Source organism: Musa acuminata, chromosome BXJ2-10, assembly GCF_036884655.1.
Source record: "Musa acuminata AAA Group cultivar baxijiao chromosome BXJ2-10, Cavendish_Baxijiao_AAA, whole genome shotgun sequence".
In the NCBI taxonomy this organism is placed as follows: Eukaryota; Viridiplantae; Streptophyta; class Magnoliopsida; order Zingiberales; family Musaceae; genus Musa; species Musa acuminata.
Genome location: NC_088347.1, coordinates 27,884,727 through 27,910,995, shown reverse-complemented (window position 1 = coordinate 27,910,995; position 26,269 = coordinate 27,884,727). Strand labels below are relative to the sequence as shown.

General features: G+C 39.0%; 3 protein-coding genes across 11 annotated transcripts; all 3 read left to right on the top strand.

The window, feature by feature from the left end:
- The first annotated feature begins 1,500 nt into the window (after window positions 1–1,500).
- Window positions 1,501–5,956, top strand: LOC103968348 (probable glycosyltransferase 2). Of its 3 annotated transcripts, none has more exons than XM_018819566.2 (2): window positions 1,501–2,981; window positions 5,941–5,956. In XM_018819566.2, exon 1 carries the CDS (start codon window positions 1,536–1,538, stop codon window positions 2,934–2,936), a length of 1,401 nt encoding a protein of 466 aa, XP_018675111.2. In that variant the 5' UTR covers window positions 1,501–1,535; the 3' UTR covers window positions 2,937–2,981; window positions 5,941–5,956. The 3 variants fall into 3 exon arrangements, with proteins under 3 accessions (XP_018675111.2, XP_009379787.2, XP_009379786.2); XM_009381512.3 differs by lacking the exon at window positions 5,941–5,956 and adding an exon at window positions 5,434–5,734; XM_009381511.3 differs by lacking the exon at window positions 5,941–5,956 and adding an exon at window positions 5,429–5,734.
- An 873-nt stretch (window positions 5,957–6,829) lies between these two features.
- On the top strand, window positions 6,830–15,114 carry LOC103968347 (serine/threonine-protein kinase D6PK). The gene is made up of 6 exons (XM_009381510.3): window positions 6,830–7,381; window positions 8,531–8,618; window positions 8,691–8,812; window positions 9,591–9,815; window positions 11,135–13,109; window positions 13,883–15,114. The coding sequence occupies exons 5-6, from the start codon at window positions 11,347–11,349 to the stop codon at window positions 14,739–14,741; spliced, it is 2,622 nt and encodes an 873-aa protein (XP_009379785.2). The 5' UTR covers window positions 6,830–7,381; window positions 8,531–8,618; window positions 8,691–8,812; window positions 9,591–9,815; window positions 11,135–11,346; the 3' UTR covers window positions 14,742–15,114.
- A 151-nt stretch (window positions 15,115–15,265) lies between these two features.
- Window positions 15,266–25,891, top strand: LOC135624908 (BTB/POZ domain-containing protein FBL11-like). 7 transcript variants are annotated; one of them, XM_065128982.1, is made up of 21 exons: window positions 15,266–15,411; window positions 15,514–15,616; window positions 16,474–16,774; window positions 16,857–16,907; window positions 17,266–17,386; window positions 17,583–17,715; window positions 17,841–17,890; window positions 19,267–19,355; window positions 19,429–19,528; window positions 19,741–19,777; window positions 19,882–20,027; window positions 20,848–21,403; window positions 21,690–21,968; window positions 22,210–22,355; window positions 22,864–23,202; window positions 23,276–23,519; window positions 23,625–23,680; window positions 24,208–24,288; window positions 25,145–25,189; window positions 25,278–25,346; window positions 25,422–25,891. In XM_065128982.1, exons 3-21 carry the CDS (start codon window positions 16,596–16,598, stop codon window positions 25,590–25,592), a joined length of 2,892 nt encoding a protein of 963 aa, XP_064985054.1. In that variant the 5' UTR covers window positions 15,266–15,411; window positions 15,514–15,616; window positions 16,474–16,595; the 3' UTR covers window positions 25,593–25,891. The 7 variants fall into 7 exon arrangements, with proteins under 7 accessions (XP_064985054.1, XP_064985053.1, XP_064985055.1 ...); XM_065128981.1 differs by having other exon boundaries at window positions 15,273–15,427; XM_065128983.1 differs by lacking the exons at window positions 15,266–15,411; window positions 15,514–15,616 and having other exon boundaries at window positions 16,399–16,774; window positions 17,643–17,715.
- Window positions 25,892–26,269: the final 378 nt, after the last annotated feature.

The following is a 26,269-nucleotide window of genomic DNA, read 5'->3' as shown; positions in this document are numbered from 1 at the left end:
ATTAATATGTTGGTTGAGATACTAGGCCTAATTAGATTGGATGAACCTTGATTGAATAGATTATGATTCAATTAAAAATTATTTGGTTCAATTGAATTAAATAAAACATCTACTCTAATTATTTAGTGTCATAGTGATTGTTTTACTTTATTTTTATTGGTTCTCTTTCTCTATCCGTTAGTAAACGATGATTCCTTATAACTACAAATGATGAATAATGAGCAACGATAATAATTATTCGATATTTTTTTTTCCCTTCTCTTCCCTTCACCCACTCCCTCCTCCATCCTTTTCCCTCTTGTAGGCTTGCTCCTTCATCACGGTACCCTCACATCCTCATCGTAATTGTTCTTGCCCACTATGCGGCCCCGCCTTATCAATCGTCTCAACCCTTGTCGTGTTTGCCCATTTCTTTCCCGATCCTCCTCCATCTTCCCTCTACCTCTCTTACGAGTTATAATAATTTTGATTTTATCTATATTTAAATATAATATATATATATATTTTAATATTATTAATTAAGTTTGATAGTAATTTTATTTTTTTTAAAATTAAATAAATTAATTATGAGGAATACATAGAACCCACGGGGTTCTCGATCCCTAACGAGCATTCCCTATCCTCATCTTGTCTAATTGGGTAAATGAACAGGGATAGAGGATGGATAAGCATTCCCCACTCTACTTGCCTGATTGACATTCTAATCTCATACCATATCCTTCCTCGCATAAGGATTTTAGATGATAAGTCCAACGGAACAAAAGGGAGGGGAGGTAGCTGCTCGAGTACGATGAGGGTGAGACTTTTGTCATTGGTCGCCTTGGTCGTGCTTGTGTTGCGAGCGACGATTGACTTTTTATTTAAAATGAATTAAAATAATCTTCAATTAACTTTGAATTTTGAAATGGAATCACACATTCGAGCCTATCTTATTAATACTTAAAGGAGTCAACGCCCAAAAAAAATTGATTATTCTATATGCTTCTGTTTTAAATCAATGAATAAGTTAGAACAAAGAAGAATTAAGGTGAAAAATGATGAAGGATTTAGGCGAAACGGATTAATCCCCCTCTGACGTAGAACCGACAAGTTGACCAGTTTTGTGTTACCGATGTTTGCGGCCCAATTAAACGGCTGATGGAGGCTCAACGTTTTTGGATCCAAGCCTTTCAATGCCGACACGGGCCCGAACCCGTAGCCCACGCTACCCGCCATTCGCGTCAATCGTCCATCACGAATCGTATCGACAGCGAGATAAGTGTCGGATTTTCCATCTCTTTCAGGGCAGGCAACAGGAAAGAAGCCACCTTCAAATGACTGACGTCAATGATTTATCGCGGTGGGGTCCGGGATTGTGCTGCAAGGATTACTCCCTTTTACTGTCTCCTGAATAGTCCGCGACATGGCAGCGGCATTCTCGACCGGAACTCTTCACGGTTTCCGTGATATCCTTCGGCGTTTGTTCGAGCCGGCCGCGATATATAAGCGTTTTGCGGAGAGAGGATAAGACAAGGAGAGAGGGTGAGACGAACGACATGGGCCAAGAGGGAGCGGCGTCGAAGGCAGCAGCGCGCAGCGGTGGAGGGAGTCTCCCGGCTACTTCTAGATCGGGCCGCCTCCCCCGCGGCCGCAAGATCCAGAAGGCCTTCAACAACCTTAAGATCACTGTCCTCTGCGGCTTTGTCACCATCCTCGTCCTCCGCGGCACCATCGGCATCGGCAGTCTCGCCGGCGCCGGCGGAGATGCCTCCGAAGCCGCCGACCAGAGGGTCATCGAGGACATCGACCGCATCCTCCGCGAGATCCGCTCTGATGCCGACCCTGACGATGACGACCAGCAACAACAATTCCTCTCCCTCAATTCCACCACTGCCACTCGCGACGGCGGCGGTAATGCCACTGACATTACCTCTGCCGTCGTTGCCAATTACACCCTCGGGCCCAAGATCTCCGACTGGGACTCCCAGCGGCGGCGGTGGCTGAGCGAGAACCCCGGCTTCCCCAACCTGGTCGAAGGCGGCAAGCCACGCATCCTCCTCGTCACCGGGTCGCCGCCCAACCCTTGCGACAACGCCACCGGTGACCACTACCTCCTCAAGGCCATCAAGAACAAGATCGACTACTGCCGCCTCCACGGGATCGAGATCGTCTACAACATGGCCCACCTCGACCGCGAGCTTGCTGGCTACTGGGCCAAGCTACCCCTGATCCGCCGTCTCATGCTCTCTCATCCTGAGGTCGAGTGGATCTGGTGGATGGACAGCGACGCCCTCTTCACCGACATGGCGTTCGAGATCCCACTGCCTCGCTATGACGCCCACAACCTCGTCGTTCACGGCTACCCGGACCTCATCTTTGACCAGCACTCCTGGATCGGCCTTAACACCGGTAGCTTCCTTCTCCGCAACTGCCAGTGGTCACTCGATCTCCTCGATGCGTGGGCGCCGATGGGTCCCAAGGGCCCCGTCCGCGACGAGGCCGGCAAGATCCTCACCGCCAACCTCAAGGGCCGGCCGGCTTTCGAGGCCGACGACCAGTCTGCCCTCATCTACCTCTTGCTCTCGCAGCAGGACAAGTGGGGCAACAAGGTGTTCATCGAGAACTCGTACTACCTCCACGGCTACTGGGCAGGCCTTGTGGATCGCTATGAGGAGATGATGGAGAAGTACCACCCCGGACTGGGCGACGAAAGGTGGCCTTTCGTTACGCATTTCGTGGGTTGCAAGCCTTGTGGGAGCTATGGAGATTACCCGGTGGAGAGGTGCCTCGGTAGCATGGAGAGGGCATTTAATTTCGCAGATAACCAAATACTGCGGATTTATGGGTTTGCTCACAGGGGCCTAGCGAGCTCCAACATCAAGAGGATCAAGAGGCAGACAACGAGACCCCTGGAAGTCAAAGAGCAGCTGAATCTTGGAGCCAGAATATCCAGTTGATGAACAGATACAGCTGGTTGTGGCCTCAGCCTACCGCAGTCCAAGGTGAGGTTGTGGCATTTGTTTGAGATAGGATGTTTACTTAATTGGAGCATGTAATATTAAGCTTTTGATCTTAACCGTTCTTTATAGAACCACAATATGTGATTTGTGTTTTCAACTTGTGAGTTTTTTCTTGTTGAAGAGTAATGAACATGAAGAGAAAGGAATTTTATGTTAACTTGTTGTATATCCAAGTATGCAATTGTTGATAAATGAAACTTAAATATGTAGCTCGTTTCTTTTGATCTGGTTTGAGATGAATTAGACCTTATATAGTTCATTTAGCTCCGATTAGTTAGGAAAGTGTTCTATGCCAAGTATCACAAGGTTAATATTAGTTTTCCTATTCACCATGGTAGTTATTTGGAACCTCTCAATGTTCATTTTAGGGGGCATTCGTATCTTCACAGACTGATATCACCTACACTCATTCAAATTCTCACCCTAATTTCCTATGAGAAATGACTGAAGCTTGCTTTGTGTTACTAATCTTTCTTTTTTTTTTAATCATTATCAGTGTTACTTCGGCTCATTTTTTATTTAATTTGATGCGGTTCTTTGTTAAAAAAATGTTTACTAGAGTGTCCAATGTGCTAATATCACTGGATATTAGAGATGTCTTCTTCGCACTTACCCTGTATATGATGACTGGATATCAAAGATGCTAATATCGGCATCTTTACCAATGACTCATTGCTTGCCTGCTTGCCTAGTGGAGACATTAGAACAGAAATGATCCCACATGATAATGGAATAAATATCTTGGTTGGTCCACCAGTCAGCAGCTAATAGTATAGCAAAACAGATAAGTACATGGAGAGGTTTCCTCATATAAATCATAATATCCATACAATTGCAAATGCTTTTAGTATCTTAGGCATTACTTGCAATTATGTCCCAATAATAATTAACTGGAAGGAGAAGAAATTTACTTTAACTTACTGACTAATTCTAATTGTATTAAATTTCGCTTGAAAGGCTTGAATCAAGTGTATGAGATGATGATATACGTAGTCTATCTCCTTCCGGTATATTGTTTTGTCAACAAGATCAACTAGCATATCGTGTTGATCTTCTTTCATGACCTTTTTTATTAATTTTTATTCTATTGTTGAAGTCATACATGAAGTTGAATTTAATGCCAAGTGAGGATCGTTTTAGAGAATTAAAGATTAGGAGGGAGAAGAAGCTTTTGAGAGGAAAAAAATCCTAGTTCACTATCATGGACTAATAGCTCTGAGGTGGCTTATTTAGATGTGCTGTGAACTGTATATGAAATGCAAAAGTTGTAATCTCTTCCCAAAAGACTGAAAGAAATCCACCAGATTATGGTATATATACTATGTATTACATTCTAGAGAGTGAATAGGTATCTGCTTGCTATGATTAGTTTACAACATTAAGAAGCATTTCAATCATTTGGTTGCGTGGAGTCGTGGACTTTTATCATCTAGATAGATATGAGGCGAAAGAGGAGAGTTTTCTTGCATTGGAAAGACTCAGTTGTCAGTATGATCTATGAAGAAAGATGGAAGTCCAATCACATAAAATCTTGAAGTTTTAAATAAATGCCAAAACTTTGAATCACTGTATACAAACTCTTTTAGTCACTTCAGTAATCATAGCAGAACTCTCTCAACTGAAGGCTGGAAGAACTATGCAAGAAGAGGATATCCTTCTCTTTACAAATAGGAAGAATGGGTGTAAGCCAGCAATGCCAATAGCAATCTTAACATGTTAAGGGCTAGTATATAATTTTCTTCCCAAATTATTCACTCAAGAGTCATTTCCTGGTTTTTTGGTGTTTCTCTTCCACGGAGTCTGTGTTAGTAGCTGAGGTTCTATGTCCCTTGCCGTTGTATTTGTTCAAGATTTTTTGGAGACTGCTGAAAAATGTATAGATTTCAGCTATAGAGGAAACACTTAAAATGTATCTATTGAAGACTAGTTGCAATGTTATTTTTGCATAGCCTGGGAAGCTTTTAAATGCTGTTCTCTTCCTCGTCTCCTAGTTCTTCAATCACCTCACTCATAACACATAGCTTATATGCGAGTGTTGTTTTGAAGATCTTAAGGTTCTTGTACATTCTTAGTATGTACCAGAAGGGAGGAAAAGTTGCAGATATATCATCATTGTTAACCTCTTTGTCATGGTCATCATGGTGATAAACACCATACAGTTTTGCCCTGTTATCGTGGTATTCAATTATAAGTGGTGGTCATTATCAAATACCCTATCGAAGATCTCTTTTCTGATAAAGAACCATTGGAACTCTTAGTCTTGTTTCTTATTTGTGAGTGTTCAAAACATTTATGCATGCGTACTCTACTTAAACCCAAAAGTTGAAAACCTGAGAGTGCAGGTCCATCAGGGATGCTAGGTAGTAGGTATTAGCCTTATACTTGTTATGTTTCTTGGAATATATAATCTTGAACTGATCTCCACCCAGGTCAGTTTGTCCCTGCCAGAAGAGCTTTGGTTGATCTTTCTTGTACCAGGATCAATGAATAAAGGCCTTAAGTCAACATGCTTGGCTAATCATTCCAGACTGAAGTTTCTTATGCTTGTAAGTATTGAAGTTATCTGTAACTGGCTGACTTTCTCAATCATGTATTTTCTGTCTGTACCATCATCTTCTTTCCTTCCTCCCTTCCTTCTTTTCTGGATGTATATCAGGCATTGCAGAAAGTACTGGAAATGCCGTATCACTGGGATCTTCTCTTTTGATCTCTGTTTGATTCTCACCCACAATGTCCTGTTGTTTTTAAGGAAGATTTCTGAAATACCATATCTTTCGCAAGTGATCTTTTTTCTTCTTATTCTGTAGATAAATAAGTTTTACTTTCATATATTTGCATAGAATCAGATGCTTGCTATATGGATAGGATATGAAAAGGGTTCAGTAATCTAATCATTAAATTGTTAACAACTTTTCAACTTGATGTTGGTCTTTATTGTAAGATCCACAAAGGAAAGTTAGCATGCAGTTGGGGAATCGAAGTGATAAAGGGAACAGGGGATGGCCTGCCAGAGTTAATGAGAACAAAATTTGAAGTTGCAAGGCAGTTCACTGCCTGCCTCCCTGCTCAAAAGATATGGCAGAAGTGAATTGAAGCATGTCAGTGTTCAATGCAGAAAAAGGCTTCCTCTGTGATTAGAGTATTTATGAGCTAGCAATTTTTTTTTCTCTTTTTTATGCAAGTTTTAATTAGAATCCTGACTCAAATATTCAAACTTAGATTGATGGTAGTACACCTTCTGTCAGACAAAGTCAGGATGCTAGAAAGATGAAATGATGTAGAGGTTTATTACTTTTCAATAAATTTGAAGATTATCATATCCTCTTTGATCTATGATTTGGGCAATTTTGATCTATCGGATCAGCAAGAAATCGGTCTACGTTTCTTGTGATCTCCCTGGATGTCTTTGGAAATCTTTAGTATGCTTGTCTCATAGATTTCCATTGACGGTAGCTGGTCTCTCAATTTTGATCTATCCTCGAGGTAGTAGCTTTTAAATCTCGAAGAAGGAAGTAAGACATTGCAGATTGGAACGAGCAGTAAAGGCTTGCTTGAAATCTAGTGATTAATATTTCCATCAGACTTGCTTGAAATCTAGTGGATGGATAACTGCGCCGATCGGTTGCTCTCATTAGGACCACGGCGCCTTGCACGTATTAGTGAGTGTTGAGCTGGAGTCGAGAGCGATAGCGACTGCGTCAAGGAAATGGTACAATGATTCCTAATTCGCCTGTCTTCATGCTCAGTAAACGGGCACAAGGAAGCTATTCCAAGGACAATGGCACGGCGATGACTTGAGAGCTGACGGCGTAGCATGCGGATATATTGGTTGAAGAGCCAAGAAAGAAACGAGTGTGGGAACAGAGACCACTGTACAGAATTGCCCTACTTCTCCTCCTGGAAGTTTCTGGCTCGGAAAAGGGGGAGTGTGGTGGTCTTCGAAGACGTACAGGGGAGGCATGTCGGCCACGGGCTGATGATTTAGCAGACGCACGCTACCTGCTCGATAAAATGACTTGCTTCCTTGAGCTGTATCCAGAAATCAGGAGGCGACGGTCAAAGAGGAGTTGATCGAAGCTTGTCCTGCTGGAAACATGGGCGGCAGGTACAAGTGAGGAAATGAGGAGGAGGAGATTGAAATTGACGAGCTCTTGAGCTGGTGGATTGCTTGCGTTCGACTAGCAAATGAGGAGGTCAGCAAAAACAGTTTGCTGTGTGTTGTCTACTACAAGTACGGGGATGGCGAAGACTTTGTGTCCCGACACTCGGAAGAAGTGGCAGCTTATCATTGGGAGACAGCACGCCTTGACTGCTTAGTTTTCTTCTATTGGAGATCGGCTATTCTCCCAATGGGCTGTAAAAGTTTGACAGGAGGCTTTAAGGTACGTATTAAAATATCATGACAAAGGACTTCCAAAAGTAATGAGATGACGATAGATGTGTTTGGCATGGTCTTCGTTCTTTGCTAGTAGAATATGTAAAATATGATTAAATTACATAAGAGGAGAAAGCTTAATGGAGGCATAAGATTGAAGTCAAGTGTTCAACTACAGTAAGAGGGCCCTTCCATTAGGTTCTAGATGAATTAATTATTCATACATAAGATAGAGCTTAATTTATAATGTTCTTAATAGAAATTAGTAACAAAGGTGAGAATGCATATGGACTTGTATTGTAGATTAATATGGGAAGATCAATCAATTAATATTTCTATGGAAGTATTGTTTCTTGATCTGATTTGTAAACCTGAATTTAGGTTTATAAATGAATATATAGGTAAAGAGAAAACTCATTCTCTTTAGAAGAAAAAAATTGATCTCTCAGATGAAAAACCAGGTTTTGGAAGTGTGAGAAGTAGAAGCTAAAATGTAAGTATATAGTAAACGTGTTTCTCCAATCTATTTTTTGAGTTTGCCTATTGCAAATAAGCACTAGCAAACAGAATTGGTCTTCAGATGCAATATAAACTTCCAGTGCTGCACTAAATGTTCTAACAACTTCTGCTAACCATGCCTATTTGTTTAGTTTGTGATTCCTTCATGATATGGTGGAAGCAATAATTAGTTAGTCGAAACAAAAGTTCTTCTGCATGTTACACTTAAATGGCAAGTACTTCAGATACATTTTCTTTTTGTTCTCTACATTCTTTTAGCACTCAAGTAAGCTTTTAGCACCAGAGGAGATGTACTTAAGCTATGCTAGTACTTCTATTCTAGTGCTTAAGCTAGTTTACTATAGTCCTAATCCTATTTAACAAACATCACCTATTTCTTCTCTCAGAATTGTCTAACTAGTTTGAATCTTGTCATTTGAACACCACTGAAGCTTTCTGTCGGTGTCATTCTGCAGCCTAAAAGAAGAATCACCATAGCCATTCAGCTAAGTTATCAGATTACCATCATTATCATTGTGTAATGTCCACTTGATTCTGTTCTATCATTGTCTGCTTTTGGAACCATTAGGTTTTAGTTGATGATACATGGGTTTTATCTGTCAAGTGATTGAATCCTTGCCCAAACTATCCTTTTCAGGCAAAGATAAGCCAGGGAACAACACATATGCTACTTTGATGTATTCTGTTCCTGTCTCCATTCATCTCCCACCTGTGAGTAGCTTCTGGTATGCTCAAATGATTAACTCCTCCTTTTATTTAGTACAAGGTGGCATGCATCTCATTTGCATCTTGCAAAGCCCTCCATCTTGCAGAGTAATTGCAGCCAACCCTGTTGGCCTACACACGGTAGAAAGCAAAGATCCCAATGATCCAGACTTTTAAAAGAGGTTCGAAAAGCATGGTAATTTAATGTTTGGAGGTACAGATCTGCAAGCTCTGTTCCATTATGTTCTTCAGCTCCTTCAGTGTAAGAATCAGTGAGTTTGAAATGCCAAGAAAAATGAAGTCACATATGCATTAATCAACCCTTTTCCTGAGGGATGACTTTGTGGTATGAAAAACCAGTATTGCAAGTACATAGGTTTAACTGGTAGGGAATCCAATGACTTGGGTTGGATCATGTGCAATATAATTTGAACTCAGAGATCCTGATACTGTACTTACTGTGTGCATGGGGACCTCAGGTAAACTGCAATAAATTTGTGTAGCCTCACTAACTTCAATCTTATCCAACAGTTTATTCTTTAATATTAATGCAGGATAATTAAAACTGTAATATCTGTTTGATCAAAATGGATTTTGACTATTAGGAAGCAAATAATGAATTGGATAAGCTTCAGATTTGAGAGGGTGGGTAATTTGGTGAAATGACAGGCCTTGTTTTGTCATCTGGGATACTCCACCGATGCACCGAACTCAGGTGGACCCACGGCGGGGTCCATCTCAAAGAAGGAGCCGCGTCTTTTCTGCTGACGCGTCTGATTATTTCCCCGAGTTTTATTTTCTTTTCCGTGTCTTTAATTTAATTTTTAGCACTTGACTTTTCTTATTTATTTATTTATTATCGTAAATGAAAATTTAATTTGGAAAATAAGTGGGAGAAATTAAATGATCTAATAAAGAATTCAGTAATATTTAGTTTCTTTCTTTTCGTTTATTATTAATTATCGTTATTTTGTTCTTTTCCTATCATTCAGAGCGATGTGCACCTCCTCGTGATGAGCATTTCACTCCTGCCGCTACTCCCATCCTCTCCCTCTCTCTCCTCTCTCGCGTTCGAAAACCCTAGCCCTGGTGAGGTATCTTTCGATTCGTTATCTACGGTCGCGATCCTAGACTCTTCTTGGTGGTTCTTGAGTCGGATCTACGATTTGGTTGTTCGATCCGGATCTGTGCTGGCGTTGGTGGTGGGCTGGTTCGCGGTACGTCTTCTTTTTCTTCGTCTTCCTCTTATTTGGTTACGTTTTTGAGCTTCTTACTAGTATTCACTCGTCGATTTCTCACTGGGCTGTTGTGTCTTCTTTTGCCGTTCTTCTCTGCTCGATTTGATGACAATGCTTGTGGCTAATCTGCGCCACTTCTTCTTGAGCCGTTCTTGGTCTTTCTTGAATTTTTTGTCCTATTTTGTCCGGATACTAGTTTTCACGAATCGATTTCTCACTGTACTGATGTCTCTTATTTTGTTGTCCTTTTCTACTCGATTTGATGACAATGCGTGTGGCTAATCGGCACTAATTCTTCTTGAATCTTCTTTGGCTTTTCTGGAATTTGTTCATATTTGTTTGTACACCAGTTTTCACCAATCGATTTCGCACCGGGCTGGCGTCTCTTCTTTTGCCATCTTTTTGCGCTGGATTTGATGACCATGCGTGTGGCTAATCGGCGCTAATTCTTCTTGAATCTTTCTTGGTCATTTTGGAATTGGTTCCTATCTTGTCTGTATGCTAGTTTTGACCGATCGATTTCTCACTGGGATGATGTCTCTTCTTTTGCCTTCTTTTTCTGCTCTATTTGATGACTATGCGTTCGGCTAATCGGCGCTAGTTCTTCTTGATTCTTTCTTGGTTTTTCCGGAACTTTTTCCTATTTTGTCTGTATACTGGTTTTCACCAATCGGTTTCTCACTGGACTTACGCCTCTTCTTTTGCCGATCTTTTTCTACACTATTTGATGACAACGCGTGTGGCTAATCGGCTCTGATGCTTCTTACATCTTTCTTGGGTTTTTTGCAATTCGATCCTATTTTATCTTTTCTACGTTTTGGTTCAGTGTGCTGCAGCAGGAAGGGATGGACTGTGGTTTTCTTTAAATGACTGATTATTTTTCTTTTAATTTTCCTTATTTTGGTGCTACCTGATGCTTTTCTTGAGAGTAATTTGGGACGTCCATTGTGAACTTGAGTTCTGTCTATGGTTACAGATTTCACATGGTGGAGAAGGAAGATGGTTTATTTGCAGTTTTATAGACAATTGTTATGAGTAAAATTTTGATATTGTAGGGTCTGGTTCGAATACCCAGCATGTGTCATGCTCTATTCTAAGATATCTGAAAACCATGATGTTGTTTAGTGGAATAGCTTATAACTGCTTTTTTTTTTTTGAAGTTGTGCTTTTGGTTTTTCTGCTTTTCATGTTTAAGAAATATTTAATGGGTATAACATAAACCTTGCATCGGGTCTACAAATACTCTCTTCTTTGTTTTTTTTTCTTCTATTGTATGATGTAGTTTAATCTATTTGCAGGATCATGATCAGCAGTAATTCATGGAAGATGTTGATCAGGTTCTTTAAGTATAACAATATGTACAATTATGGAATCTATAAAGATGAGCTTGGTGTTTCATATTACTGCTTCATTCCCTTCTGATGTCTTTCTAAGAGATGGGTTAGTCATTTAATCTCTGATCTCGACATTGAGGTAGATTTCTCACGTCTCATTAAACCATCACCTAGAAATGGGTTCCTCTGGTGGTACTTCTGAGATTGTTGAATCAAATGAAGAACCAAATTTGGATAATTACTTTGGTGGATCTAAGACACTACGTATTAAGCTCAAACCTAGTGTACAAGATGGTAAGTGCCAGGATGTAGAAGATGACCTTGATCGACTTTTGAGGGCGATTGATCTCAGGGCCTCATCTGGGGTTCTTGGTCCCTCTTGTCAGCCAGGGGTTGACTTGATGCGAAAGAATGCCCTGAAGAAGCCAGTCAAAGTTGGAGGATCTCGACCGTCAGGCATAGGAATATCAGAATCTGTCACTTTAAAACAGTCTTTAAGAAGGCTATGCATTTCCCAGGCATCGGAGATGGCTGCTATGAAGAGGCTATCAAAGCCAGTTAGCTTATCTAGGACCTCCGAAGCTGGAACAATTAAGAGGCTTTATGCATCTGTCGTGGTTCAATCAAGTGACTCTGGTCTTCCTCTAAATGGAGAAAAGAGAAATTTGGTCGAAATATCCATCATGCCCGAAAAGGCCTCAGCAGATTCTTCGAAAAAGACAAATGGATTTGGTCAAGGGCAAAATTCTGAGTCATGTGATCGGGGTGCTGTTTCATCTCTTCTATCTGCAGTTCCCAATACACCCAAGGTAACTAGGATCAGAATTCAAGATATAATTAAGCCTACATCGGAAGAATCCTGTGAAAGTCAATCAGCTGCAGTTGAGATAGGAAAGAAGGGAAAATCAGTTTCTAAAGCATCCACATCTACCTCACAGGCAGTTGCTGCATCAAGCAAGGCTATCGAGAAGCCATGTTTAACCAAGCCAGTAAATAAGAACATGACCACCAAAAAGAAAGGAAAGCCTGAGCCAGCTTCAGCAACCAGTGGTTCCACCAAGCATAGTGAAGTAAACAAAAGTGGTGCGACTCTGCCTACAACCAGATCATGTTGTCCGAAGGAATCTGTCAGTCCTGCATGTACCACACCTACAACCAAATCATTCCGTCATAAGGAACCTGTCAGTCCTGCATGTACCACACATACAACCAAATCATGCCATCATAAGGAACCTGTCACGCCTCCATGTATTACGCCTACAACCAAGTCATGTCGCCCTAAGGCTCCTCTTGCTCCTGCATCGAGCACTGTGAATCCTGCCGCATTAATTGATAAGGCCAGCATTGATAGTGGTGCCAACAAAACCTTTTCGACCCCGAATATCCATGGCAGCAGTAGAGTCGTCAGTGTTAAAGCAAGTGAATTCTCTAGATCAAGAGAAAAAGGAGAGTGCTCTCATAGTTCGAAAAGCAGCATTGGGGATTATAGTAGCAGCACTAGCATCAGTGAGGAGAGCCATCAGAGTGGTGCTAGTGTGAAAGGCTGTAGACCTCACATGTCAAAGGATGTGAGATGGGTGGCCATCCGTCAGAACTTAATTCAACATGGAAGCTTAGGTTTGAAGAATTTTAAGCTCCTCAAACGACTTGGTTGTGGTGATATTGGAACAGTTTATCTTGCTGAGCTGGTTGGTTCGGAGTGTTTGTTTGCATTGAAGGTCATGGATATTGATTTCCTGGTTAGCAGGAAAAAGATGCTGAGAGCACAAACTGAAAGAGAAATATTGCAAATGCTGGATCATCCTTTCCTTCCAACCCTCTATGCTCATTTTACAACGGATAACCTCTCATGTTTAGTTATGGAGTATTGTCCAGGTGGCGACCTGCATGTTCTTCGACAGAAGCAACCCTGCAGGAGTTTTTCTGAACCAGCCGCTAGGTATATAACTCAAACTGCTTGTACATTTTACTTCATGTTTTGTCAGGAAAACAGACTTAGCTATCCGTCATTCTAGTTTCATCCAAACCATGTCAAGAAGCAACTGGAATAGACTATTATGAGAACCTAAGCAATTGATGAGGCATACATTTTAATCTCTATAGCATTAAGTTCAATTAAGATTGCTTAATTTACTTTCTTCCACAAGATTAGTGAAACAGACTTGACAAGACTCCTTTAAAGTGAGGCATTAGTTGGATAAAGAAAATCACTTTGTAATGAACCATTATTTGATGTGTTGGAGGCGAACTTCCATCCAAACAACTGTTAAAAGCATCATGAATAGTTTTCTGCTACTTTTTGAGGTACATACATGGAACACTGTTATACAACTGCTTTTCAATCATCGTATTTCTGTACATATAAAAGAGCATGCTGCCCAGAAAATGCTAACATAATTTCTTGGATTAACTTTCCTTTGATAGGTTATGTTTTCATGAGAGTATAGAATTCAGATTGGCTTTCAGACAGAAGTAGCATTGTTGCTTCACAAAGCTCTTAAGTCAAAATTTGAATGATATATCCGCTTAAAATCTGACCATGCACCATAGAAATTCCAGTCCCAGCATTATTCTTGCTCTGGTGATTAATCAATGTTTTAATAGAGTTTCTGTTGTCCATTCTGGATTCTCAGGCATGCCATTAATGTTCATTAACTTTGCTACATGTTGCCTTTAAAGATACAAACTCATTCTTAATGATGGTTATTGCAGGTTCTATGTTGCAGAAGTGCTCCTTGCTTTGGAATACCTACACATGTTGGGTGTGATCTACCGTGATCTCAAACCAGAAAATATTCTGGTTCGTGAGGATGGCCACATTATGCTCTCTGATTTTGACTTGTCTCTCAGATGCTCTGTAAGCCCGATCCTTCTCAGATCTGCCTCATTAGGCACACAAGAGTCTGAAAAGAAGCTCTCCGGACCATGCGCTGAAAATAGCTGCATTGACCCACTTTGTCTTCAACCATCTTGGGTTCAAGTTTCTTGCTTCACACCCCGTTTAGTATCTTCCACAGAAGCGAAGACACGAAAACTAAAATCTGAAGTGAGTGGGCAGGTAAGACCACTTCCGCAACTTGTGGTGGAACCCACTGATGCACGCTCCAACTCCTTTGTCGGGACCCATGAATACCTAGCTCCCGAGATCATTAGAGGAGATGGACATGGAAGTGCTGTGGATTGGTGGACCTTTGGGATCTTGCTATATGAATTACTTTTTGGTAGAACACCCTTCAAGGGACCTGGAAATGAAGAAACATTAGCCAATGTGGTTTCTCAGAGCTTGAAGTTCCCTGAGAACCCATGTATGAGCTTTCATGCAAGGGATTTGATTAGAGGTCTGCTAGTGAAGGAGCCTGAAAATAGGCTGGGATCAGTCAAAGGCGCTGCTGAGATTAAGCAGCACCCATTTTTCGATGGATTAAATTGGGCCCTAATACGTTGTGCTGCACCACCCGAGACACCAAGAGGCCATGATGTTGGGACCCCTGTTGTGTTCCGTAAGAAAAAAGAAGGTAGATGTCTTGATTTCAGGGCGAATGGGGAGGATGTGGAATTCGAGCTCTTTTAGAGAAATTTCTCTAGTCTAAAGTGGAAGAGTGCACTTTGGCTTGATGGCTTTTGTCCATCTTTATTTGGTACTCAGTTGTTGCGACTATCTGTTGATGTAAATGTAGGTCTAAATTCCCACTGTTAATAACTTGAATATGATTTTAGAAAACATCAGCATCTTATCCACACCTACTACAAATTTTGTCCTCTCGAGGAAGGCCATTTGTATTGGTGGGGGTATCTGAGAAGCAACTTGTACAATATATTGGGCAAGTAATTCCTATGTGACTGGTGGAAGTCAAGGTGTAATTGCGTTAGTGGATTTGGTGCCAGGTGGGAGACCTATCTGAGTTCAAGATATGCAGTAGCCCCTGCTTCTATGTTTTTCTTCATTGTAATCTGTTGGAAGCTGATGTACCCATACTGATGCATCTCACCTTCCTCGAGCCTAACTTTTCTCCTCCCAAATATGTCTGATTCTTATTACCTCTTTCTGATGATTTTGATAGCACGGATGATTTCTCGTGTTGAGTTTAGATGTTCAAGCCAACGTTTGGTGGTCTGATGGTTCTCAACAGGCAGTCAGTTGGTTTTTTCTTCTTGCCACTTGCTTTTGAGATATAACTAGCAATAACGAAGGCTGACGGATGACCGGGGGATTAAAGAGGTGAAAGTGAGGGATCGTGGCGGTAAGAGGATATCGAGGTCTATGCCAGCCATGGTTTTGATACACTGGTATGATGCTTGCTAGGGATATAATAATTACGTTTTTGTCTGTGATTTTGTTTCAGTGGCTGCAAACCGGCATATGGAGTTGTCAGAGCATGTTCAAAAGGTTTTTCTTCCTGCAGTCACCGTGATTGTTTCTTGACACATATTAAACGATCAGCTATGGTAAGATTGTTGGTGAGCAACTTAAATGATTAGATTTTAGTCTCTCTCTCTCTCTCTCTCTCTCTCTATATATATATATATATATATATATATATATATATGCTTGCGGTGTTCAAGATTAGATGGGGAATTGTGTCCAGAATTTTATGATAAATTATCAAGACTTTTATCACTAGTTGACATTTTCAAAAAATATATATATATCGAATGAGATCTTTAACCATTCAACCATTGATAAATTGGTTTAATGTTTAAGATGTCAAAATCTCGATATTTGATAAATTGATTTGAGCCCAGGATTTTACTATAAATTGAAGATGTATTCTATGCAAGCTTTGGTAAGTTGGTCCACCAAACTAATGTTTTTAAGGTGTGAAAATAGAAAATATATTAGATGAGATTTTAAATGCTCTTGATGAGTTGGTTTAATATATCATTATCAGACTAATTTTTAAGATGTCAAAAATATATTAAATAAGATTTTGAATCCTTAAAAGGATCAAGTACATCATCAGACTAATTGATTTTAAATCTTTAACTTGGGTAAAAGAGAAGTATAAAATATATTTGATAAAATTTTAAACTTTTAATCTTGATAAGTCAAGTCCAGTAGTATACCATCACTGCTTAAGAAGGTACAAAAAATTATATCGAATAAAATTTTAAATATAAAAATTGATCTGATATATCACCACCATCGTCAGACTTATATATGTTTTAAGGATTAATTGGTACAAATTTGTTCCAAATCATCCATATATGCAATCTAACATATAGTTGTGCGATCATTACAAGTGTTGGCCGTTCCGTTTCTGTGGCGATCAGGCCGCTCTTCAGATTCTGGTGTTACTTCGTAGGAAAGTCGCGACTCAAACTGCGTCGTTGGGTGTTTTGCGTGGCCCCGCGAGGACAAACGCGTCGGCTTGGGCTTTAGGGCTCTCTGGTTTGGCACAGACGTCAGTGAGGCGATCCCAATTCCATGGCCTCCGCTACTACGGACGGCGACGATGTCGTCCTGGAGCTAATCGATCCCTCCGCCGTTCAAAATGAGCTCCGACCGGAGAAAGTGACATCGATTTCGACCTCCGGTGTCGAAAACTGGAATGTTGGGCTCCTCCTCCAATCGCCATCGGTAAAAGTGCGTGCGAATCGAAACAGGCAAGTCGTCTTTACTGATCAGTTCTTACGTGCATGTGTGTTGGCTGTTGTTTTAAAGATCTCTTTGGATCGCTTCTTTCAGGCTGGTTGAGCAATCCGCCTACTTTCGTGGCCTCCTTTGTGGAAGCTTCAGGTTACCTCCTCTGTCGAAATCTAGTTGCCTTTTTTCGTTCCTTTTTAATTAAAAGTTTTAGCCTTCTCAGCATCAACGGTTATTCCTGGTATTCTTTGTTTCTCGGTGAGTTCTGGATGATACATGGTATTATTCGAATGTGAAAGAAGAGGATAGAAAGGAGTTAATCGTGTTGCTTTTTATTCTGTCCAAGTTAGTAGCGCTTTTCTTATCATTAATGATCATCTACTTATTTGCGTCTGGTTCATGATATGGCATGCTAAGAAGACCATATACGCCTAATAATTATGACAATGCGTATTTGTTTGCTTTCAGTGTTATTCTAACTGATGACACATTTCACCTTCTGTTATTGCAGTGAATCGAGTCTTGCGCATGTATCCATCCGGTGGAACCTAGAAGCACTTGTTCATGTCTTGCAGTTCATACATGGCTTTCATCTACACATAACATCTAATAACTTTCTTCTTATTTTGGAGGTTGTTTACTTGCTTCCACATACAAGGTTTTTCATCTAGTGAAGTATTTATCATCATTTCTTTTATTTGTCACTATGATGTTTGGAAATATACCAATTGTTTGCTGTGGACTTGATGGTTTATTATTCTTGAACATTTCCAGTCCTCATTCAAGGTGTTTATCTATGCACCTCTAAGATACAAACTTTTTTAATAGGCTGCTCTATATTTTGGTGTCGAGAGCCTTTTATTAGAATGTGAGTCATGGTTTCAACAGATGACCCTTGCAGAAGGACAGCAGATTCCAATGGACACAGTTATCGAAGCCTGGAATTTTGGATTAGAACAAGGTAGGTATCCAAATTGATGATTGCATTGCTTAAATGATTAAATTGCAAATGTTATCCTAAATATATGGTGGTGCCTAAGCATGTTATGCTTCTGTGGTAATGTTTGAATGGGGATGTGAATGCAGGCATTGGTTTTGTTCCAGAATTATGCAAAGGTTACCTCGCTCGGAACTTTGTAGGTACACGATATGCATGCATTAGCTGACTCATAACCATGTTTTCTTCTTCATGCAAACAATTTTGTTTTACTGAAGCTTATTCTGTTTAGCTGCATCTAGATGTATAGATAAGCCTTGGTTAGACATGTTTTGCTTCATGGACAATTTTTTTATGCTAATATATTGTTAATCTATAAACTATTGATTAACGTTTTACAGATTAATATCCTGGTAACTCTGTAAGATAAGTTTGTTTAGAATATTAATGATCGAGACCTTTTGCAGGAAGGGGAATTACTTAGGTTCGTTTAGTTTGGACTAGTATTAATAATCCATTAGTAGTGTAGTGTATGGCGGAGTTTAAAAATGATAGATCGCCATAGGTTGCACAAGGATAAAGCCTTGAGTTAACTAATTGATATCTTAATAGTTGAACTTAATGGATATTCAAATTTAAATCCCAAATTGTATTTTGCAATTATATTAATTAATCAGAGTGAAATGGCAAAATTAGAAGCTAAATATATGCGGTGCAATTTAAGTAGTATAAAGATTAAAAATGAAATCAAAATTTAAATAGATATTTATGAAAATTCAGAACATAAGTATTATATACATTGTGCAGCTGTAGTTCAAGATAAATGACAGATTAAGGAAGATGTTGCTAATAGAACTTATATATGAGATGGTTGAACAAGGAACAGTACTGTGTGATGTTCAACAATTGTTGCTTTGTTAAAGAAAAGGTCTCAAAAGGCAGTTACAAGATCTACTGCAATGGAACAGAATGTAAAATATCGAACAATTAAGGATGTTGAGATTGATGCATTGTATTAATAGAAAAACATAGAATCTGATTTTTTTGTAAATTTTGTTCACAAAATTTTAAGGGTAGTAATACTGTAATAGTATGAACCAAGGATAAAACGGGGGAAAATTTTTAAGATGTTTTGGTTACATCCAGACAGGATTTGTTAATCTGCTAGGAAGACAAGATGATCAACTCAAATTATAAGTTCTGGGTAAATCAGGCAAAGACTTAAAGCCTTTGTTAGAATCAACAAAAATAAATATGATGACGATCGAGTTACCTAGCAACCTTACCCGAAACCAATAGTCATGTGCATTTGGAAAATTAATTTTTGTGCCTACTGTTTTTTTGTAAGCAGCTATTATGCAAATAAATTACAGAAAAAAGGTTGTTTCTTCATACTTTACATACATACTTTGTTCATCGGACTTAGTTTGTATGATTCTTTTCAGATTGTTATAAATGTCAAGTTATTCTTTTATGCCTCTGGAGATGCTTCACTACCAAGTTGCTAGTTTTTCTACTAAGTTGCTATTCTTACTTACCATTAGAAATTTTAAGTACGAAACAACAATTTTGCAGGCATGGGTCACATCATTGAACTCATTTCCTGATATTCCATATGATCTATTACATTCCTGTATTGAACACCCTCTGCTGACTCTGGATAGGTTGGTTTTTGCTATCTTCAGATTGATCAGTACAATTAATATGTAAACTAATTTTGTTGCAACTGATGCTTAGTGAGAGGCATCTATGCGAAGCGTTACTAATATGGCTTTCCGACAACAGAAGATCCTCACAGTGCTCATCAGATGATTCTAAATTTGATATTCTTAGGAAGGTAAAGTGCAAAGATTTGCTTATCTTAATTCAGAAATAGAATCCTATCAGTTCACTTATCCTTATTATCAATTTGTGCAGTTTCTTTTTTCTTTTACTTTGTAAGTACAGGTGCATGAAGTTGTAATTTACTGCTCTTGTTTCCAATCTTTGAAACTTTTATCATAGAACAGCCTTCTGTTTTTTCTGGATAACTTTTTGTTCCTTGACCAGGTGAGGATCTCCCTTTTACCTTTGGAGTTTGCTGCAGGTAGTTCTAAAGTTTGGTTGCTTATTTTGAGATTTTAGATTACTTATTTTCTATTCATTATTATACTATCTTTGCTGTTCACTGTATGAGCCCTGTCCCTGTAGGGCTGAGACGAGACTTCTCCCAGCTTGGGGAAGAGGGTATTTGTACAATCCTGGATTTGATGAAAGATTCCTTCTCAATCATACTCGCTGCTCTTGTAGGTGATAAGCTAGATGATTTCAGAATTCGCCTGACGGAATATTCTGAGGTTCTTTTTCTATTCTTTATTTACTAATTCTTGGTTCCTAACTTCCATTACCATGCTTTTCCATTATTGCATTGAGAGAGAAAACGAAAGGACAATTGGAACAAATATACTTCTGTTTTATCACATTTCCTTTTCAAGGGGTTAGATTGTCTGTAAGACAATGAAAATAGATGTTTTACACTTTATGTGAATAACTGGGTAAGGGACTAAGGGTGAAGGTAAGGACAGCACTTTCTTAGAAACAAGAAAGAATTGTTACAATTTACTATTAAAAAATTCATCCATGATAATATGCACTTGAGCCAAAAAAGTGAGTAGTCTTTTCACAGTAGAACCATCAAAAATGGATTGAATTTTCTTTAGTTACACATCTTTCTATAACACGAAAATTTCATGAAAATACTTTTTTGAAAAGAAAAGATGAGGGAGGGGGGGGGGGGGGAGGGGAGAGAGAGAGCGAGAGAGAGAGAGAGAGAGCTTTGGAATCTTTTCTTTAAGTTGTATTTTTTATCTTCCTTCTTTTGCACATTGTTTGGACTGAATTTGCCTTGAATCAGCTTATAAATTCTTAGCTGATTAACCTATGAAGATCAACCATTTTAGATCTAGTTTTCTCAGCCTTTACGCCAACTGTAGGTAAAGTTGACTGTGAAAATGTAAGATGGGACTATAAATTGGTTACAATGAGCCTTTTAGATAATGTTCCACGTGTTTATTCTCTTTTTTATCAGTTTAAAATATATATGCTACTTGAGATCTCCTATTTTCTATTTGCTTAAGGGCACAAGATTTATAATTTATTCCTGCTTCTGTTATTCAGAAAATTAGTCTTGCTGGCTGCGTTCACATAACAGCTCTTTTTCTTTTTCTGGTGGTGTTGCCATCTGATTTGGATATGACGGCCAAGAAAAGAATGGTACTTTCCGAGCTTGATAATTGCACTGCAAACAACCGTTATGTCTTAGGGAAGTCATTGATGACAATGTCTTATAAATCTGTACGTGAGATGGATATTTCTAAATGCCCAAAGTTGTACTTTGGTTCCGCTGTTAAATGGTTACTCTTGGCATTTCCATCACTGAGCATATTGAGAGCATCTCACTGTTCACAGCTTAAAATAGAAGATTTCTATTGTTTGTTACAAAAATTTCCTTTGATTACCGAAGTTGACATGACTGTTGACACTAGTCCATTTTTACCTGCCAAAGTATCTGTCGTTTCTATGAGCAGTGACAAGTATCGTGTTGCCAGTACTACACCATATGCAATGCTGGAAGAAAATTCATTGTTATTAAATGTTGCAAAAACCTCATTGGAAAATCCGGCTATGTCAAATATCTCAAAACTGACGTTGGAAGGGCGAAATGAAATTAATGGTAAGACTTGATCAGAAAATGGCAATCCTTCATCCATCTTTTAAACCAAGGTCTGAGGCAGCAAATATTTGTGTCTCATTTAACTTTGTATATTTGCTACCCAACAACATATCGCTTACTGTTGAAGTGATATGTATGGTTCATTGAACAAGATGCATCTTTGGTGTGTGATGCTTTCATATGTTTTGTTGCATTATTTCTACAAATTTTGTAATGACAATATTTAGTCTATATTGTACCTTTGAGAACTGGAAAGATGGAATTAATTTATTATTGTACTTGTCAGACCTGGACTTGCTGAAGATCTCTGCTCTCTGTGGTTCTTTATCCTACTTAAACATCAAGGGATGCACTATGGTAACAGATATGGGGATATCAAAGCTTATAAGCAAGTGCCTTCATATCAAATCACTGATTCTGTCTTATACATCATTTGGTCAAAGTTCAGTTGGGGTACTTTGTTCGGACCTTTTATTGACTAGTAACCTTACTGAAGTTAGTGACCACAAATATTCATGCACAATGGCATTTAGGCTACAGCAACTTCATATTGATGGTTGTAAAGGTACTGAATTTCATTCTTTATTTCACAAAACTGGACTTCTAGGTTTTGTAGCTTGATTGGGAAGTCCTTTTATCTAAATCAGTAGAGTTTCACTCTGTTTGGTTTTTGAAACTTGCTGCCAATGAGTATAAGTTTTTCTTGGCTTAAAACTATCTAGTAGCTGAACATGATTAACCATGATAACCTACATACATAATTAACTCTTTTATATTTCTTACATGTCGCTATTGTTCTTCTACAGGCATTGACCAAAACTCCATCTCACAACTTATGTGTCGCATGTACATGTTAAAGATACTAATGTTGAGAGGAACTTCAGTTACTGATGATGCTCTCTATGACTTCCTGGGTTCTTTCCTGGAGAGTCTTGATGTTTCTGAGACCATGGTGATGATCTTCTGTCTTTTCTTAATCTTTGTTAAGGATTCTATTGTATCGAAATAAATAGCTTTTGTTGTAACTTTGCCTACTCAGTTCATGTCTTAATTATTTTCCTTATTGAACATGTGTGTTTGTTTCCTTTCACCTATGAAACTCATTTTTTTGTCTTGCTCATATAAGAAGCCTGTATAAAAAAGTGAGCATGCTAAGGAGCATTCTCCTTTTTCTTTATTATTCTGCTTAATTGTTTTAACTCCATAAGTCACAGATGTAGGCTGCCATTGTTCATTGAGGCACCAGCCTATTGCCAACAATTCGGATATTGAATTATCACATGCAAGTTTGGCAGTTAATAAAATTTCTGATGTTGCAGGTGAACTGCAGAACTATTTTGTCTGTACCAGCTTAGCCATATGTATATCCATACCTGTCTATGCCTGTTAAGTTGTTTGCTTGAGATATGTTATGCTTGTGTATTCTACTTTCTGAGTCAGTTTTGCTTGTAAAATTTTAGGTCTCAATGCAAGCTTTGATGTCAGTAGTTAGGAGAAACACAGGTATTAGGTGCTTGAAAGCAACTGGTTGTACGAAACTCAATCGGCCTGATACATATGATCTGGCATCAGCAGTCACTGCTAACCATAAGGGGTATCTCTTTGAACTGAGTCAGCATTGCATCCTGGAAGAAGTGGCATTTGGATGGGGATTTTCTATTTTGTCTGTGGAAGAACTAGTACCTCTGAGTAGATTAAGGTTCATAACAATTGGCCTAGGGGCATCGCCAGGCCATCATGTGCTATGTCTGCTTCCCAAGATGTGCCCACTGCTGGAGTCTGTGATTCTTATTTTTCAGGTCACACCATTTCATTTATTTGCTACTGGGTGTGTTTTTTACAATTGTTTACAGCAGGTTCTGTTTTCTACAGGTAATTTCTGACAGAATTTTTAGAAGCATTCAGGAATCCTTAAAAAATTTAAAGGTGCTGCAGCTATGCTGTTGTCTTGGTGACTTGACTTCATTTGCCTGTAAGATCAGCATGCCGCAGTTAAGGATATTAAGGCTCGAGTGGGTAACTCCATGGATGACAAATAATGATTTGGCAATTCTGACTAAGAACTGCCCAAATGTGGTAGAATTTTCATTGTCAGGATGTAAACTTCTAGATTCAGGTTACTATTGTTAAGAACTTAAGATATTTGTAGTTTTTGTTCTCCTTGTGGATTTTAAATGTGAATATTTTGTTCAATTACTCCTATTTGTTCACACATTTGCAGCCTCACAAGAAATCATTTCAAATGGATGGCCAGGCTTAACATTTATTCATTTGGAGGTTCGCATATTTTTGCAATATTTCCTCATGTTACTAAAATCTGAATTGTGTGGTTATGTTTTTCTTTGTTTATGCTACTGCTAATCTGTTGTTGAATAAAAACCTGTCGACTGTGAGAACCATATGAATTCATTGGCCAATAAAAGGAGAGACCATCCTAATGGAATATTTGATGAAAGAAGCATTGTGAACCATATACAATTATGCCTAGCATCTTGTAGGTATTACATCCAGGCCACTCAGGAGACTTTTAACCAAGCTAGATACTTTGCTGTTGTTGATTTTATTTCACATAATAAATTCCAAATACATGGTCATATCTTCCTTCTTTGGAAACATTCCTTTCTTTCTTATCAAAATACAAGGATGATGGATGTTGTTTTATGGGTTTTATGGATGATTTCCCATTATTTTACCTCCATTTGCCTCCTGATCCTATATTTATCTTCCATTTACTACTATGTGAGATTTGTATATCCAACCAACCTATTTTGTCAATAATGATTGCCTGTTTACCTGGCTTGCAGGAATGTGGCAAAATAACTTTGGATGGGGTTTCTTTTCTTTTTAACTGCATAGCTATCGAGGATTTCTTACTACGCCACAATGTGAGTGTTCAGCTGGTGCTTATTTTTCAAACTAGACTATTTTGTTTCATTTAAAATGAAATGCAGATTTCTTTTCCAAGTTAACTTGTGCTTGATTTTATATTTTTCTACTTCGTATTTTTTTTACCACTCAGGAATGTGTATAATCAGGTCTACATAAGTTCCAGTACTAGACCTGCATAGAGACACTAGAAATCTGCTGCAACTGCAATTTCTTTTTTTTTTAAATTCATTTACCTCAATAAAATCACAGCGTAAAAGCTACCTATTAAACTTTTCGGGGCTTTTGAATAAGGGTAAGTTTGAAGCTGAAAAAGGCACTGGTCCAGACCATATATCCAAATTTCAAAATTGTAAGTTCTACCTTGGACATCTATTGACATGTGATATTGGAGTTGGACTGGATTTTGGGACCTTGGATTCGTGTGCTATAGTAAATAGTTTACCGACATCATTCTATGACACCAGAGAAAATGAAAAGAAGGGATCCATTGATTGATTAAGACCAGATGAAACATTGATTGAGTGCTACCCCACTGCTTTTCTTCTTGAGATGTATTCAGATGCAAGTATCTTTATATTTACCACAAATATTCTCAGAAATCAGTCTCTTTTGATTAACAATTGAAAGAGAAACTGTGTCGGAGGAAAAGATGCATGTTGAGTTATCAGGTACTTAGCATAAGTTTAGGCTAAGGTGTTGGTTACAATTTTGTCGTAGTTATGATCCTGATGACTTGAAGGAATTCCGTTTACAACATGTGTAAATTAGCTTTCCGCATCAATCCTACAAATTGAAGTTATTTCTTGCTGGATATGTTGGTTTGTGTTAGAACTTATTTTTCATGAACCACAGGGTAAAGGTATTGAGAGAAACTTCATATACGAAGCTGCTTCTAAGGTTAGTGTTATTTTTCTTAGCCCCCCAAAGACCTCATCATTTGTCGTTTGGATGACTGATGAAGCAGTACCTTTTGTTCTTGATACAGTTGCCACTCCTTCGGAAATTGGCATTGGATCTCTGTGATGCTTGTGAAGGAGGTTTTGACAGTCCAAGCGTATGCACATCAAACTAGCAACTTTGTTGTTCATTACTTTGATGAATTGATTCTCGCCTTTCTACCTTGTTTCAGCATGCCGAGAGGTGCTTCCTCAGCACGGTGATGATCAGTCGCTGCAAGTCTCAGAAGTGTGCGTTCGATTCCCAAACAATGGAGGCTTTTAGGTCGGTGCACAAGGAAACCATAGTTATTGAATGGGACTGCAAGGAGGTACGGACAACAGTGGTGAAAGAAAGAATATAGTACAGAAACAAACGACGACTTGCTGGTTACATGTGATCACTGCATCCTCCATGGTTGCTGGCTAATGCACCAAGTTGGAGCTGTTGCTACGTCAAGATAGCACACAAACAGACTGCTACATTATGTTTCTCGTGCAAAGCAACATTAATTTATTTCTAGCTTAGATTGGTGGGAAATAATTGAATAACGAATGTGGGACATATATTAGTTCATTCACATGTCTAGTCTAGATTTTCTTGTTTCATGTGATTAAAGCTCAAGTAATTCAGTGACCACCGAACGAGTTATAGCTTGTGTTAGTAAGGGATTTCACAATTGTCGATGAGGTATTTGCTGATTGAGGGGGATGCGAAGATTTGGACAGATTTGTTAGGGTCTATCGTCGATGGAGGTGACCTCCATGTCTTTTCCTGAGTGTTCTCAATTTTTTTTTAATATCTTTAGATGCCGTTAGTGTCACTTTCATTCTCCTTTTGTAACAATGATGACATGATCGAAGTGACCATGATGGCGATGGCTATGGTATGGTGGCAGTAATGGATCGAAGCAAAGGGGCGAAAGCGATCAAAACTTGAAGAGGAGGCAACCACAATGAGCTAAAAGCGATAGGGTAAAGCGATAGAACCAGAAAATGAGCTAAAAGCGATAGGGTAAATAAAGCGATAGAGTCTCGTAGA